Source organism: Achroia grisella, unplaced genomic scaffold (genome assembly GCF_030625045.1).
Source record: "Achroia grisella isolate CSIRO2021 unplaced genomic scaffold, CSIRO_AGI_Agris_v1 utg1244, whole genome shotgun sequence".
NCBI classification, from domain to species: domain Eukaryota; kingdom Metazoa; phylum Arthropoda; class Insecta; order Lepidoptera; family Pyralidae; genus Achroia; species Achroia grisella.
Window position 1 is genome coordinate 960783 of NW_026712605.1, and position 16531 is coordinate 977313.

General features: G+C 36.3%; 1 protein-coding gene across 1 annotated transcript in view; it reads left to right on the forward strand.

Moving 5' to 3' along the window:
• The window catches only part of LOC131854685 (uncharacterized), a 126423-nt gene that overhangs the window by 98770 nt on the left and 11122 nt on the right, over positions 1 to 16531 (forward strand). The window contains exons 2-10 of the mRNA XM_059205817.1: positions 1216 to 1519; positions 5940 to 6143; positions 7850 to 8188; positions 8921 to 9020; positions 9597 to 9779; positions 11669 to 11876; positions 12444 to 12631; positions 13619 to 13805; positions 15680 to 15738. Of these exons, the coding sequence (XP_059061800.1) occupies positions 1216 to 1519; positions 5940 to 6143; positions 7850 to 8188; positions 8921 to 9020; positions 9597 to 9779; positions 11669 to 11876; positions 12444 to 12631; positions 13619 to 13805; positions 15680 to 15738 (1772 nt within the window). The remainder of the gene's footprint in view (positions 1 to 1215; positions 1520 to 5939; positions 6144 to 7849; positions 8189 to 8920; positions 9021 to 9596; positions 9780 to 11668; positions 11877 to 12443; positions 12632 to 13618; positions 13806 to 15679; positions 15739 to 16531) is intronic.

Genomic DNA, 16531 nt, shown 5'->3' on the forward strand with positions numbered 1-16531 from the left:
GCGTTCTTCAAACCTTATCAAAAAAAAAATTCAATACCCACCTGAAAGAAACTTCTTAACATGCAATATTCCCATATTAAGCCTTCATGAAATTAATTACCAGAACTACCCTTGAACATTCTTCTCATTATGTCCTACTGCATGGAAAGAGTCATCCTCTTCACCAATACCTACAAAAACCTGAGGACGAAAAGGAATATTTATTACATAACTACATTGTATAGATTTAATCGTGACATATTTAGATACGAAAAAAATTAAAAATCATTATCAGTTGTGCTCATGCCTATACTCAATTTAATAGCCAACATAAAAATTGATGTTATTATTTATTGGAATGGGTCGAGCAAATCATAAGATACACTCTGACCCCTACACTGCACGAAGTCACGTAGGACATAGACGTTACTGTCCATCCATCACCATCCATGTCAGTTTTATTGATCGATCGACACTCTTCAACATACGGCCGATATTTTTTTTTAAATTTGATAATGAAATGGTGCACCCGCCTGTGCTAACGGTGCAGGCGAGGCGCCGGTGGAGTATGATAGGATATTAGATCAGGTCAGTTATCGTGGCGAACTCCGCAAAAATTTATAACTATGGTTTCCAGGAGGGACCACATTGAAGACCGCAACGTGTCCCTAGATGTTGTAATTGGATCTAGAAATATTAAATTTGGTACAAACGTTTCTTCATGTTTCAATAGGCACTAGCTATTTTCTAATATATATAGATCATACTCATGATCTGATGTTTGCAACGTGCGCAGAATACAACCCCGACCACGGGGGCCGTCAAATTTGGCTATTATTTTCTTTATTTATATAAGATACATCAAACCATAATATGTGATGATGTCTTTGTCATTATTTTATGAATACTGTTTCTATAAACGACTACTCTATAGTAATTGCGATGTTAATGATTAATGAACTATGCTATAATATATGGCTGCTAGCGGCGCCATTACCACAAAATTGTAATTTATACATTTATTTACATTCTGTTCTACACTATTTTTGGGAGCTCAATTATTAATTCGTTAAGAATACCTAACTAATACTCATAAAATGACACTATTTCGTATGGAACGGAAACAATGCTTATATTTTAAACATGGTGTAGAATAGATAACCATTCTAAAAAAATATTCGACCTTCACGCGGACTATAAAATTGATGCTAATTTTTATTCTCTGTTTGTTGGCAGGCATGAAAATGACTATGTCCACGACGGCTACCATGACCGCCCGTGTCCACAGGAAAGTAATGAGGGCGCCGCATAAACGAGTGCACCCGGGCAAAACGGCGCACCCAGGCAAAATGGTACACGCAGGAAAAATGGCCCATCAGGGCAAAATCCACCACCCGGGCAAGATCGTTCACTCGGGCAAAATCGCACAATTAGGCAAATTCGGAAAACTCGCTCATTACACACAGACACATGCTCTACGGCCGCCTGAGCCCTGCGAGAACAGTAATGATAGCGGACTCGGTCCAGACCCAATTAACAGGTAAGCTGACAGCTAAACTAATTCACTTTGTTAATGTAACCTTAGGAATATATCGCAATTGTTGTTGCATTAAATATATACACCCAATGTCTATCTTCCATGATCCAAAATGACGTCGAGACAAACTATATGTGCTTTTAACTATTCCAAATCTAATCGAATGCATCCTAAGCTTGTTATGAGAATCTTCGTATTTGCTTGTAGGATTCTAAAACATCTTGTGCAAATTTAATAATCTACCCATCCAAATAATTTGTAATACTTAAGAAGTCTCGAATTAATCAGCTTAGCAGAACAAGATCGGACATAATTCAATCGTGTCGGACATTAAAGTTAGCCTATAAAAGTACAACTTTAACATAGAAGCAGAATCCGATCGAAAATTTTCGTCTAATTACATAAAAAAATTATGACTAATGATAAACAAGCTGATGTTAAGCAGTAGCCATCGCCTATATTCCTGATCTACGGATATCACTTGATACCACTCCTAGTTACCATAAAGGACTAAAATATCGTTCTGTAATTTGCACCCTACAGACGAAACACAACTTACAAAGCAAACTTGGCGACCGAAATATGAGACTTTTTAAGACCGAAACGATTAATTATAGAAATATTTACAAGAACATGGTTCTAATCATATCGTATTTTGGTTATTCCATAAACGTTTGCGTTTAGTGATAGTTTGCACTAGATGTATACATTTATAGAGAACGGACTACGATCTGAAACGCGATTTATTTCAATCTTTTAACCACTTACTGCGTGCAATAAATTTAAATTGCTCCCTCATTCAACCTTCACAATGCTATCTGCTAATGCATGTATATTTATTTAATAGTAGCTACTTTTAAAGCAGATTCACTTCGTATTAAACCAACCGTACTTGAAGATAATACTGAAAATTCATTAGTACAAACAATAACAATTTTAATATATTAAAAAAGAACTTAACTTAGAAATAAGTTACAATTTCTAGCTATTATAATAAATAAGATCAACACACAAATCCATTTGGTGCATGTATTACATATATAATATCTTGCAAATATATTTGTTTAAAGACCCAGATAATAGATGCAGAGTCACCTTCAAAACATCACTCGACTGTATTGTTTCTAAATTCCCAATTGCTTTACTCTTGATATGATCTAAATTTTCTGTGGCTATTTTGTTTATTTAACATTTAAATAAACTGTCAATTGTTACAAGTTGTTCACCAATTCGAATCTACAAAGAGAACATACTTGAAAAAAAGAAAAATATTCAACATAAAGCTTTAAGAATGTTTTGGATCTCGTGATTGTAAACTGTATGAGATTTATCTGTAGCACTACAATATGATAACTACTATGAGCAATAATAACTTTAATGCTCAAAAGATGCCTGACAAATTAAGTTCCATAAAAGCACCAACCCCTTAAACTAATAACGATAGAAAAAGCAAACTGTTTGCTCCAGATACTCTGTATCTTAATTCAATGTATGAAGAGTCTATATGCAACTGTAGATGTGAAGGTACAAAGTTTATTATTTACTACATTAATCTGCACAATCGACATAGTATAGTTATAATCGTCAATGGCTCATGATCTCAAACGGCGCACGCGCACGCTCGAGCTACGCTTATATCACGGGCGTCACCAACATCATTCCTCTGCCACGTCATTACACGTGCCATTTTATGCGCTTCTTAATTATTTGCATCAATTATCGAACAATTATGTTTTTTCTTCAAAATACAACTGTTTACATGTTTAAGTTTGTTTATAGTGTACAGATATACAATCTGCCTGGGTGTTACAGTGTAGCGAGTTATACGCGCTCTCTTTACACGACCTTCGCTTCTGTTTACTTTACAGTAAGCGCATACGTAAATTACGTGCCCACTGCCTCTGTTGTGACTTATTATCTGAACAGGGTTGCCAATTTTATCTATATATTTTTAGTGTTGGCTATAACAGAAATAGAAATAATCTTTATATGAAATAAACTTAACATAAGCACTTTAGATTAATATTATTTTTTTTATTCTACCACTCATTCGGAATGCTGATTCATCACAATAAGAATAAGCAGATACTTGCGTGTTACTCTTTTAAACAAATGTTGTTCTAAGTAAATACACATTAACAAGGATTAGGCATGCAACAGTCAATATAGAGACGTATAAGAAATCATATTTCTTCACTGCACTAATCAATAATTTTATTAGGGATCATGAATCCAAAATTTAATTAGTGGTTTAAGCTATTACTCTATGGTTAGACCAGAAGTACCGCAACCTGCACAGATATTGTGTTGGACATTATATAGAATTAGCTGTATAGGCCCGTCAGAGACAAGAATTGAAGGAATTCTTCGTTCTTAGAATCGATGGCTTTTATCTTGTAAGTAGTTAACTTAAAAGTATTTTTATTATGATTAATGTATATATACTAAAATTAAAGTTAATATTTATTTATTTTTATCAAATTTTAAGACTTGTATTTTATTAGTGTAATAAGCAAAATAAGATAATATACAAGTAATAACTGTGCTGTGATGAGGTTTGGAGTACCAAATTAGAGTATCTCTGCACTCTCTAAGATTGGCTAGTAGAGAATCTTAACACATTAAAGACCGCATGCCCACCGGTGGGTTACTCCTCAACGAAAGTAAATTTACACGTTGGGAACGGGTGATCACCCGTGGGCACTTTAATTGAAATAAATCTAGGGGTTAAAGTCTACCTCAAAATATTGTAGACTAAAAACATATTTACAAAATAATATACGTAATTAACAATAAAAAATGCGGGTACCTATGTGAGAAATAAGATTTTTCAATGCTGTCTTCAACGTGTTAATAGCAGCATTAAGCCCCGCCTATTGTACATTATTCACCCTCGAGGGCATAGCTGAAAATCAGTGTTTTGCTCCTTAAGTGATCCACACTGAGCTGTGTACCAGTTATGTATTGCTGTAGTACACACATGCAGGTTTACCCTTATTTGATTGTTATATTATACTTGTTATTTGACGTTTTAATTAAGTCTATATGTGTGTACCAAGATACAAATAAAAAATATTATTTATCTATTATGTACAATTCATTAAAGTTTAAATAAAATAAATAAAAACATTTTTAGGTCGTTTGGTAATATATTTCAAGATTGGCAACCCTGAAAATAGCAGATCTTTGCAAGCACGCTTGCGCATATTGGCGTACCGTACATATTACGTCATTTTCAAAGATTTGATCAGAGCTGCGGTAAACCGCATAGTCGAGCGTTTTTAAACATGTTTTGGTAGAAATTTTCTAGTCCTTTGATCGTGTTTTTTAAGAAGTCTAGTATTTATAATAATAATAATATTTCAGGACAATTCACACAGGGCCATCTAGTCCCCAGCTAAGCACAGCTTGTGTTATTGGTACTAGATAACTGATATAAACACTTAGATACTTTTTTTTTTATAAATACATACATAATATACATAGAAAACACCCACACCGACACAAACAGTCATACTCATGAATATAAATATTTATGCCGAGTGAGAAATCGAACCCGCGACAAAATTTCATGCGAGTGAAACCGGGGGTACAGGTAGTATTAATATATAACTAGGTCTGCAGTGGATTAAGTTTTATTAGAGTAAACCATAAATCCACTAGTAGAACGAAATATTCATTTAAACATTTTGCTTTTGAAATTTGTAAACACAAACTGTTGGGATATCCGTCCAGATATGTCTACAAAATGTTTTTTTTTATAAATAATTCTGTTTTTAAATCATTGCAAAATACAATCAGCCTATATGTATAATGTGTTATATGTGCTTTTTTATGTTTTTCAATAGCACAGTAAACAAATTATAGCATAGCAAATGCAAATTTATTCGTAAATTAACAGATCTTTTCAACATACTTAGGAAGGGGCATTGTAACAGTAGAATAAAAAATAAAAAAAAAAAATTTCATCACCCACGTGTTAAGCACTCTGCGCCTGTCAGCAGAGCGGACATGGCCATCAATTCCGTTAATTTATTCACATAATCGAAAGTTCTGGAGCAGATTCAAATGTTCACTGTAAGACATGAAGGTCATCGTGGAAGAAGACCTTTCTCTCTCTCTCCAGAGTGAGTGTAGGAAATAGAAAAAGGAGCTGCTGTTGCCTGTTTCCTATGTATTTATTCGAGTATAGTGAATACTTGTTTACATTCGTTATACTCAAATAAATACATATATTTACCCTCTTATTCTTAAAACGGTAATCCTTCAACAAACCTAGATTAACTATCGTTCCGTCTCTCTCTTTCAACTGATATACCCTATTTGATAGAAAGTGACAAAACGTTAGTTTAGTTTTTTGAAGGTTTGACGTTCTTGTGGATAAAAAGGATAGGTATTATTAAAACCCATATGTCATGTACAGATTATCGGACTCGGTGGAGGAATGGGAGCACCCAGATATGAAACGGAGGCGTGGCGAGAGCGAGACGGCAGTAAAGATAGAGTGCGACAACGCTAACGATGCGTACGCGTTCCCGACGCCGTCCGCCCCCGCTTCCGCGTCCGCGTCCGCTCCACTCGATGGCTCGCTGACACTCGCGGCTACTCCGATCCTGCCCCATCCTGTGTATGTTAATGCACATTTACTCACAACTCGAGTTCTTCAATTTGTTATATAGATTTAGGTACCCCTTTATTCATTACCAGCTCAACCCGGCCCGGCTTCACCTAAATATTTATAGAGCTCTATTTTTTTTTCAATTAAAGCACCGCTAATGGTACATAGTAGTGATATGGGTAACTATAGGTGCAAGAATTTTTCAAATCCGTTTAGTAGTTTTTGAGATGGATCAACCATATCAAACGAAAAATATTTTTTTACTTTATGAAGTTTGAAATCAAAATGTCTTGCAAATTGTAAAGTAGGTATATTTTAACTATTCTTCTTTCTTTCTAAACAAGGAATTTATATCTTTCTTTAAAATTAAGAAAATAGCTGCCCTGGATTTGGATAGCCGATCCTAATCACGATTCGGAACGTCGAAGTGGAGTATAATATTTTATAAAATAAGGACAAAACAATTGAATAGCTAAAATACGGTAATTTAATGCTTAATCTGTTAGTAATAAGAGGGATAATTCGTTTTCTTTTATCTACTTATATTTTTTAACCTTACATTCCTTTATTCCGTCAATATAGACACATAGAAAGCTAATTTAGCGTTCTTACACGAAGACACTTCAACTTTTCTTCGACACATTGTATATTTGTGAAACTTATGTATCATAACAATTTATTTATACATAATTATATATAAATGAACTAAAAAATATATCTGAATGATAATTTTAATAATACCTTTAGATACTAACTATTGCATAACTCTGATAGCATGAAAACACTAAATCTTTACATATATTTTAGCTATTAAACTGTTTTGCTCCAATCTGTCAAGCTACTTTCTTAATTTAAAGGAATATAATAAACACTAAAATTACTTTTACATCTTTTTTTATGATTGAGAAGGTAAAACTAAGTACTAATTGAAAATGACTTAGTAAATTGCTGATTCTGTCTAACTTTTAATTTCTGACTTTATTTTCCACTTTATTCTTTTAACATTTTTATTATTATTTCATAATAGATAATACATTTCAGACTTTGTTGTGAACTCTTTTATAACTCATTTTAATTTTAGTTTAAATTACATAATCATCATAATATCGCGAACAGCTGAGCACTTGTGTTTGCCACTCAAAAATAGCTATTATCGTATGTATATATAAAGCTGAATTACACTTAGATGCACGCTGCCATACATTCACCGTATACATAGCCCAAGAAATCGCATGGCCATATCTGTAACAGAATGCCATCTGATAAAATATACGTCACTAATAACTATGCGTGTGTTCTACTATAAATAAAGCATTTGTTTCTTTCTCAGACGTTCACCAAAGTGGTTTTATATGAAGTGTAATTACATTGAGCCGTAAAAAGAATGTTTTAAATCAAATACGTAATAATACAATTAAATACTCTAACATTTGTATAAAAGTATATTAACATATAAATATAATGTGTTATATGAAATTATCCATTAATAATTACGTTCAATATAGATATTGAATAAAATATATTTCAATTTTAAAAGTTTGGTTGTATTTGGGCATGAAAATCTAGTTAAATATTAATTTAAACTTTAACAAAATATTGTTTAAAATTTATGGTTCGAAGTGTTCTCAATAGTTCATTTTATAGTATATTTACACATAAATTCGAAATTGGTGAAAATAATAATATTATAATAGTTGCTATTACTGTCTTTACAGAATAAGAGCGGGCTGCAGTATATCTAGTCCAAGCATCAGCGAGACACAAGGCAAAAGATTCCAAGACCAGTACAAATCGTGCGGGAAATTTGGAAGTAGTGGCAAGCTCGCGAACAAATACGCCGGAGGCGGCAAGCTAGGGGGCTCGGGCGGCAAACTGGGGGGCAAAGGGGGCAAGTATGGGGGCAAACTCGTCCAAGTACTGGCGCGGCGGAGAGCACTCGCCGCCATGTCACATTCGGGACCTCCAGGTTTATCAGCGCCGCTCACCAATAGGTCGAGAGACGGGACAGTAGAGCTGCAGATATTATGTCAACCAGAATCACAGCACAGAGCGAGGTGAGTCTTTTTATAAGTTCCTTTAATACGGATTCCGTTGAAAAACTACATTATATTTTGCTGTAGTATACAGATGGAGTTTCTGTAATGGATAATAATGGAATGGTGCACACACCTGCGCTAACAGTTTATGCGTGGCACCAGTGAAGGATGATAAGATAAACTTGAGGTCAGGTCAGTTGGCCCATCATAACAAATTCACCATCAATTTGGATTTCAGGGTGAAGGTTAATCTAACGTGGTGTATAGTTAGCAATGGGATCATCAGTCCACATTACTAACAATCCCCTTTCCGTCATTAGTATAAGATGCGGCAGTCTACAGTAACGTCATAGACTCGTGCTTGTCAAATTTATGAGGTAAAAGAGATACGAAAGAAAGTATGACCAGACAAATGTCCAAATGCGTCCTACCTTCCTCGCTATATTTCCACGCTGCCACACGCCGAGTATTTAATACGATGGTCCTTAGAATACCCTTTAGAGACTGACTGCACTTAGAGACTGCCGCACATGAAGTTCAGAACCTATGGACAGACGACCTCCTATTTCATGATTGTCCTCATAATTCCTTATTATAAATAACATTTAAGTATGTTAGTATTACCGCCCGTAAAAGGTTTTATAAAGTTACATAAATTTTAGTTTAAATTAATATTCAATTACAAACAACCCCATTGAATACAAGTTTCGAATATCTTTACTTGGTAGTTAATAGCGTCTTCTGTTACAGATATCAGACTGAAGGCAGCCGAGGGGCTGTTAAAGACAATTCAGGCAACGGATTTCCAATAGTGAAACTGGTCGGTTATGATAAACCGGCTGTATTACAGGTATATACAGCACATAATTTAAAACAAAGAGTAGCGTACCGTAAACTGCACAACGACTCCACGGTAAACCTAACAAGACATTAGATTCTACACTAAATCATTTACCCATCAGAGTCTTAAGACTTCAAGGTTTTGTTGTACGATACGCAGTAATTTCACAGACATATCAAACTCTTAAAGCCGAGAATCTAAATAGTATCCTAGCAAAATGTTTAATTATCAACTTAACAATCATACTCATGTATACAAATATTTGTACCGGGCGAGGAATTGAACCCGCGAACATCGGAAGTAAAGCATTTGTTTTTTTAATGCATAATGGAATGGTGCATCCGCTAACGTAACGGGCCCTGCACTAATACGCTGGCGAGGCATCATTGGAGGATGATAGGATGAGCATGAAGTCAGATCAATTAGCCCATCGTGATAAATTCACCAGGAATTTATCGTTATGGTTTCCAGGGGGAACCGCATGGAAGAAATCCTGACATATTACATTGCTAGCAATGGGGTAATCAGTCCACATTACTAACAATCCCCTTTCCCCGAATAAACATTTGTGAACATACTTTCCAGGTGTTCATAGGTACAGATACTGGCCGGGTAGCGCCACACATGTTCTACCAGGCGTGCAGAGTCTCGGGGAAGAACTCGACGCCTTGCAAAGAACGGAAGGAAGACGGAACTGTAGTGATTGAGATCGATCTGGAGCCGTCCAAGAACTGGCAGGTCACCTGCGATTGTGTGGGGATACTCAAGGTTAGTAATACAAATTAAAAATGAAATTAAATGCTAACCAAATATTTTAGTGACAGGAGTGTTCCAAGCAGAAGCAAGAAGAGTTGCCAAAAATACTGAACTTTATGGCTTAGATTCCAGTACACAATTTTTGGCCGCTGCGATTTCGTTGGTTTGCAAGTCTCTCGTCCTGATATCTTGCTAGTACTTACTGATATATCTACAAGAAGTCGCGTCCTATGAATAGTTGTATTCGATATGACGATCTGCTACATATTCTCTCTTTAGGCGCATGACGTGGCCGAACCACCACAAGAGTCTCTCTTCAAGATTGTTGAATTTGACACGAACTCCGAAAGTCTTAATACTGTGTGAAGGATGCTCATTAGATAAGACTGCATAATCATACCGTCTTAGATAGTGGTAATTTTTTTAAAGATATATCTCTGTTTCTTGACGTTTATATAACCTGCATTCATAATATACTTTTTTATACTGAACTGACAATAAATTTAGAAAATCATTTTAAAAAATTTCACACGGTGAGCTCTACTTCGTAAGGAACCTGTCGATAAGATAGAAGATATAATTAATAAGTGGATAAGGATGCGTAATTTCTGTACCTGTATATCTTGAAAAGATCAGTCCGGTCGAAGACCTGGCTTGCGAGAACTGAGATATATAGATAGAAAAGATTTGACATGTCATAAGACTCAGTAATAGACCTACACGAATAAGTAAGACTCGTTTCTTACATCTCATACTATAGGGATTCAATACGCATGAAATTCATTTCGAAGAGAACGTTATAATTCATTGTGTGCAATATATAATACAAATCGCGACTTCTCGACTCGCCATCCTTTATCGTCGGTCAACGCGCTCGCAACTAATAAATTATGATTATGCGGGCTGCGCAGGCGCATCGCACCATCGTACATAAATAGGCCTATGCTATACCAGCATGTTGAATAACTCAATCGTAGAGACAGAGTCCTTATCTGAACTTAGACGTAAATTGTCTTAAATATAGTAAGTTGCGAGTACAATAAGAAAAGACTATAGTTGTTTTAAGATCGTTGGTTAAGGTAAATGTAACACAGTTGTAATCGTTTCTCAATTGAAAATTGTATCTAATTCTTCGATTTCTGATTCTTTTTAATTGTTTGGTACTCAATAACCTCCAATGAAATGTCTTGAATTGAATTTGGTGCATAGATTCACAATAACCTACATTAAATATAGGTTAGTTTATAGGATATTAGGTTAGGTGGATACTTTTTTCGCGATATACATTAATACTAATTCTCTCTACTTGGGTTTCTGCGTCTGAACGGATTTAGATTTTTGGTATAGCGATATTATTAAATGATTTTATCATTATAAAGCAAAATTACAATTGGGTTTTTTTTTTGTTGCTAATTTACAATTATGACGCAGAAGATCGTTGAACCCTATATGCTACAGAATGAGTGAAAGACGAAATGACATTCGCTGTAGGGAAATGAAATTTAATATTAGGCTAGAATGATTATTAGGAATAATAGAATGTCTATTCTTAATTTGACCACCGAGAATTTACGTTTTTCCAAGTGGCTGAAAATGGAATGGCCTGCGCTAAGCGTAACGGTGGCAAGGCATCAGTAAAGTGTGATAGGATAAGGATAAAGTTAGGTCTGTTTGTCCAACGCGGCTAATTTATTAGGAATTAACCCCGACGCTTTCTTTGGAGGAACGGGTGGGGTTGATCTAATACTGCACATCCCCCAGAAGAATTGCTTGAAGATGTACCTGATAAGGAACTTCGTCTGAATTGGGGTCAATAGTTGAAGACTATAGGAACAATTTACTTTCTCCCATGAGGTAAAGGGGAATTATTAGTATGAATTAACAAAGGTTGTGATTACCAGGAGCGCAACGTAGATGTGGAGCATAGATTCGGTGAGACGATGGGAGGAGGCGCAGCGGGCGCGGGGCAAGGCGCGGGCGGAGGCTCGGCGCACGTGTCGCGCGGCAAGAAGAAGTCCACGCGGTGTCGAATGGTGTTTCGTACCGACATTGTCTCCGCCGCCGGCCACAGGGAGACGCTGCAGGTCTGCTCCACGCAAATCATATGCAGTGAGTATTACCACTTGTTTTATATTATCCAAGACTAATGTGAACCTTACAGCCCGATATTTATAGCTGCCTTTACACGTACGCTCTTTCGCGAATATGTATTCATGCAAAAAAAATGTGCATGTAAATGTAGAAAAGGAGAACGAGAAAGACCTCGCGCGCCGTCATTTCGCGCATTCCCGCGTTCTTCAATCGTGTGTACTTTTTTTTAATTTAGCCAAATACGGATATATATTAAATATTTTTGTATTAATTGTTAAATTGCGTATAATGAAGGAGAATGAATGGATATATATATAACTATGGAACAGGAGAAAAATTTTTTTCTAATTATAGAATTATTAGTAATTTATGAATTTTAAACCTGTCTTTTGAAAATAAAATCTAGACGACCACTAATGTTTATAACATCTCAAACATATTTATTTAAAAGAGCAACACACATGTTTCTTGTTCATTCTTCTTGTGATGCGACTGCATTCCGAATGAGCGGTAGAATAAAAAAATGTGACTATTCAAATGTGAAGATTATTTCTATTTTTTATCATGAGCATTTTCTACCCTCAGCACAACCGCCTGGCGTCCCAGAAGTATGCCGCAAGTCATTAGTATCATGCCCCGCCACGGGCGGACTCGAGCTGTACCTCCTCGGGAAGAACTTCCTCAAAGAGACCCGAGTGGTGTTCTGCCAGCGGCAGGACGGCCGAAACGTCTGGGAGGAAGAGGTGGTACCTGACAAGGAATTCTTGCAACAGGTATTACTTTGCAAATATTATTGCAATTAAATAGAGCAATGACTCTATAGTCAGCATAAACAATTAAATAAATCAGCCAGATGATTGACTTAAAATGGCCGTACAGTAAATTCATTGGGGAATGTTCCGCTTTACTATCTGAAATAAAGAAATAATAGTGGGCAATTATACATGTCAAATAACAGGTTCTTTATATAGATGATAATGGACTGGTGCATCCGCTTACGCTAACCGTATACTCTAGCAGGGCACCAGTGGAGGATGATAAGACAAGTATGTGGTTAGGTCAGTTAATCCATTGTAGCCTTTACTTCAGGCTGAGGGGCAAGTGCAGGTGGCACTCCAAGCTCGCGGAATTTATGTAGCTGAAATATACGAGTGTATTCTGAGGGCAGTACTAGAGGTTTTAACCTCAGCTCAGCTGGTAATTTGGATCCCCATTTAAATTGAAGCGGGATGTATGTAGTGGCTGGAAGCCACCTCCCGCATGACGGATTCGCCTGTATTCTAAGGGCATCACTAGAGGTTCGAAACTCGGCTCAGGTGGTAATTTGGATCCACATTGGATTGGATGGATCGGACATTTGCATTTGGTTTTTATTTTTTCGGACTACTCTAATGCTGTTGGCCTTTACAAGTTCACCGGATAATAGGGGACGAGTACAGATGGCACTCCAAACCGGCGAAATGACTTATGAAGCGGTTGAAGGCCAACACCCGCCTGACGGATACGACTTTAGTCTGAGGGCACCGCTAGGGGCTCGAACCTCGGCTCAGGACGTCGTAAGATCGATCGGAGGGGCGACTGGAAGCACCGGTGTGGAGCGCCCGGGCCCGCGTAGGCACCCGGCCGATTGCACGGTATTGTGTATTTGGGGTCGTCGTCTTCGCCGGCGAGGACGGTGTCATGTGTGTATGTAAAAGTGTGGTCGAGACGGTATGGATCTTAAATAGTACGGGGGTTACAAAGTAAAGCGTTTGTGACAGACGCACCTGGTGTGCTGCGTGCCGCCGTTCGCGCGCGCGGACGTGTCGGAGGCGGTGTCGGTGCAGCTGTTCGTGCGGTCGGGCGGGCGCGCGTCCGAGCCGCACGCGTTCTACTACACGCCGCCGCACCTCGACACCGGCCCGCTGCACTGCACGCGCCACCTCGCGCCGCCCGCCAACACTTCCGGTACGTTCTCGGACCTCCGCGCCGCATCCAATCGACCCGCTTCATGTTATACGCGAGACGTGTTCGCAACTATCACAAGTCAAATGAACGTTGACGAGTACGTAGGTTAGACCGAATTATTTTATTAGCTGCCTTTACACGTACGCTCTCACGCGCGATTGGGTTTTGCAGGAAAACGTGTGCATGTATATGGAGACAAAGAGAACGAGTACAATTGTGCGCACCGCCAGTTCGCGTATTCCCGCATCCTACAATCGTGCGTGCTTTAGCGCAACTACGAGTATAATTGCAAAATGGCGGACAGTTGACTACGCAGCAAACACCTCTAGAGTTACTGATAATAAATAAATCTTAAACGTGTCTTTAGAAAATAAAACTGTGTATTTAAAAAAGTTAATTTTTAAAAATTGCAAACTCATGCGAAGGGTGTACAAAAAAATAGTCAAATGCAATTGATCAACTCATGATTGCGCGCGCTGGCTTTCCCGCGCTAAATCGCGCGCGTTTCTGATCGCGCGTGAAAGAACGTGTCGTGTAAAGACAGCTATTTACCTGATACTACAAGCCCGGTTTTTATTATGTTTTGTGCAGCAAATTCGTCAATTTTTGTTTGATTTTATCTCATCGCAGTGACTGTGTATATACCTGTGATTTTACCCTTGGTTTTTGGGTAAATACATTTTTTAAGAGTCATTTTATTATAGAAGCCGCTTTAAGTTGTCTAATGTGTAGATAAATTGCTTGATAGGTGAATCTCCATTGGTCTTGAGAATTTTGATTATTATTTTATTTAATACTAAACTTTGGTGTTTTTTAAATAGATATATAAAAAAATATTTATCGTAATATATGTCTACTAAAATTAGTGCAGAACAAAAAAATCGAGAAATACAAAAGTGAAATTATTCGAAGGTCTTGAAGCAATTTGTTTTTGTGGATGCTTCCAGAGCATTTCTTTATTATGTTGCCCCGGATTGATCATTTGACTTCATTTTTTTCTCAATACATTCGTTGTTTCTCAAACTCAAAATTATTGTTAAACTTTTGGCACTCCCTCATATCAAAATTGCTGTTACATAAATTGCTATATGAAACATTATAATTTTGTATACACTTATATTCGTTTTAGTGATTTTTTTTTTATAAGTTTACAATTAAACAAGATTTGGTATTTTTTAAATATAAAATTAATATTAAACACACAAACATCGCGTAGAAATGTAATATTATTACCGCTTGTTCTCATTCTTTTGTTCTGTGATTAGTAGATCGAATGCTATCATAGAAGAAAGAATATTATATGCGTAACATAAACAAATCCACAGATAATAAGAATGTTGCACATAATTATTTCATAACAGTTGCATGTGTATATGCCAAATTAAAGGAAATTGATTATATTATATATTTTTCATCTAAAATTGCTTTAAACATGTTGGTACATACGACCACAAAAGGGTATTATAGTAATTCAACGCTTTATCATACTAAATTTGTTCTCTTACATTTTTGTGTACTTTTCAAGAATTTAGATTTGATATTAAATGTAATTTTTTTATATAAAGTACATTTAGGGGATGTATTAAAAGTTTTATATATACATATATATTTGTGTTCGTATAGTACCAACTTTAAAAAAAATGTTGCTTTCGATATCTATATAACCGCATGATTTAGACTCGCTTTCCATGTGCACTGTAACTTTAACATTGACAATCTACGCATGATATTGTACATTAATGTGCGGTTAGGCTAAAATAAGATTATTAAGTATATTATTTATGAATATGAGAAACAATTTTGGAAGAAATGACTGATACGTAAATGGCGTACTCTTTCTTTTTTTCCCTTCTGTTCAAGCTAGGTCTGTCTAGGTAGCGACCACGGCCGCAGCCCGCAGCCGCCTGCTGACCCGCGCCAGCACGGTACTGACGCACACCAACACACACACACCACTCGCTACACACCACCATCAGAAGTCAAATAGCTGCTCACTAAACGCCACGAGCAAGAAAATATTGTACAAAAACTATAATGTAATCACCCCCTATTAAATTCGATCTGTCAATGTCAGTATCTGTCTAATGTCACTGTCAAAATATATCCCACGTTTTCTCTTCTCCATTACTATATTATAAATTAATAAAATGACTGCAATTTTGTTCGAGTCTTTACATTACCCACTGGCAACGCTCTGCACAATAGTAAAGAATAATAATACCAACTGACAGACATGTAAAACAATAGCTGTATGAGCTTAGTCCTGTTTGCCTCGCCATAGACACTGAAAAATGTATATAAATTAGATGTTTGCGCTGAAAAGAGAGGTCTTTAAAAGAGTATATACTGTTTACTCCTTTAAATCAACTTATTGTCAATTCTATAAAAATATTTTTTAGTATTTTCATACTATAACACTATTGTTAAAATTTCCAAATGTAATATGAAATAACCCCAATATGTGACAATCTTCCTGCTCGTGGCGCGTGCTTGAATGACAATATAAATCTATGGTTGAATTGCCTAATTTTAAAATGTAATCTATGGTTATATAATTTTGAATTAATTATATATTTTTAATGTTAAGATTTTAGACTTTTGAGGCCCCAACTCAAAAGCAACCAAATTGTTTTTTAATTTTGTTTAAATTATAAATAAATATCAAGTATCTTATAAATTTGATAATAACTAATTATAACAAAGATAGCATCACTATGTAGCATCAG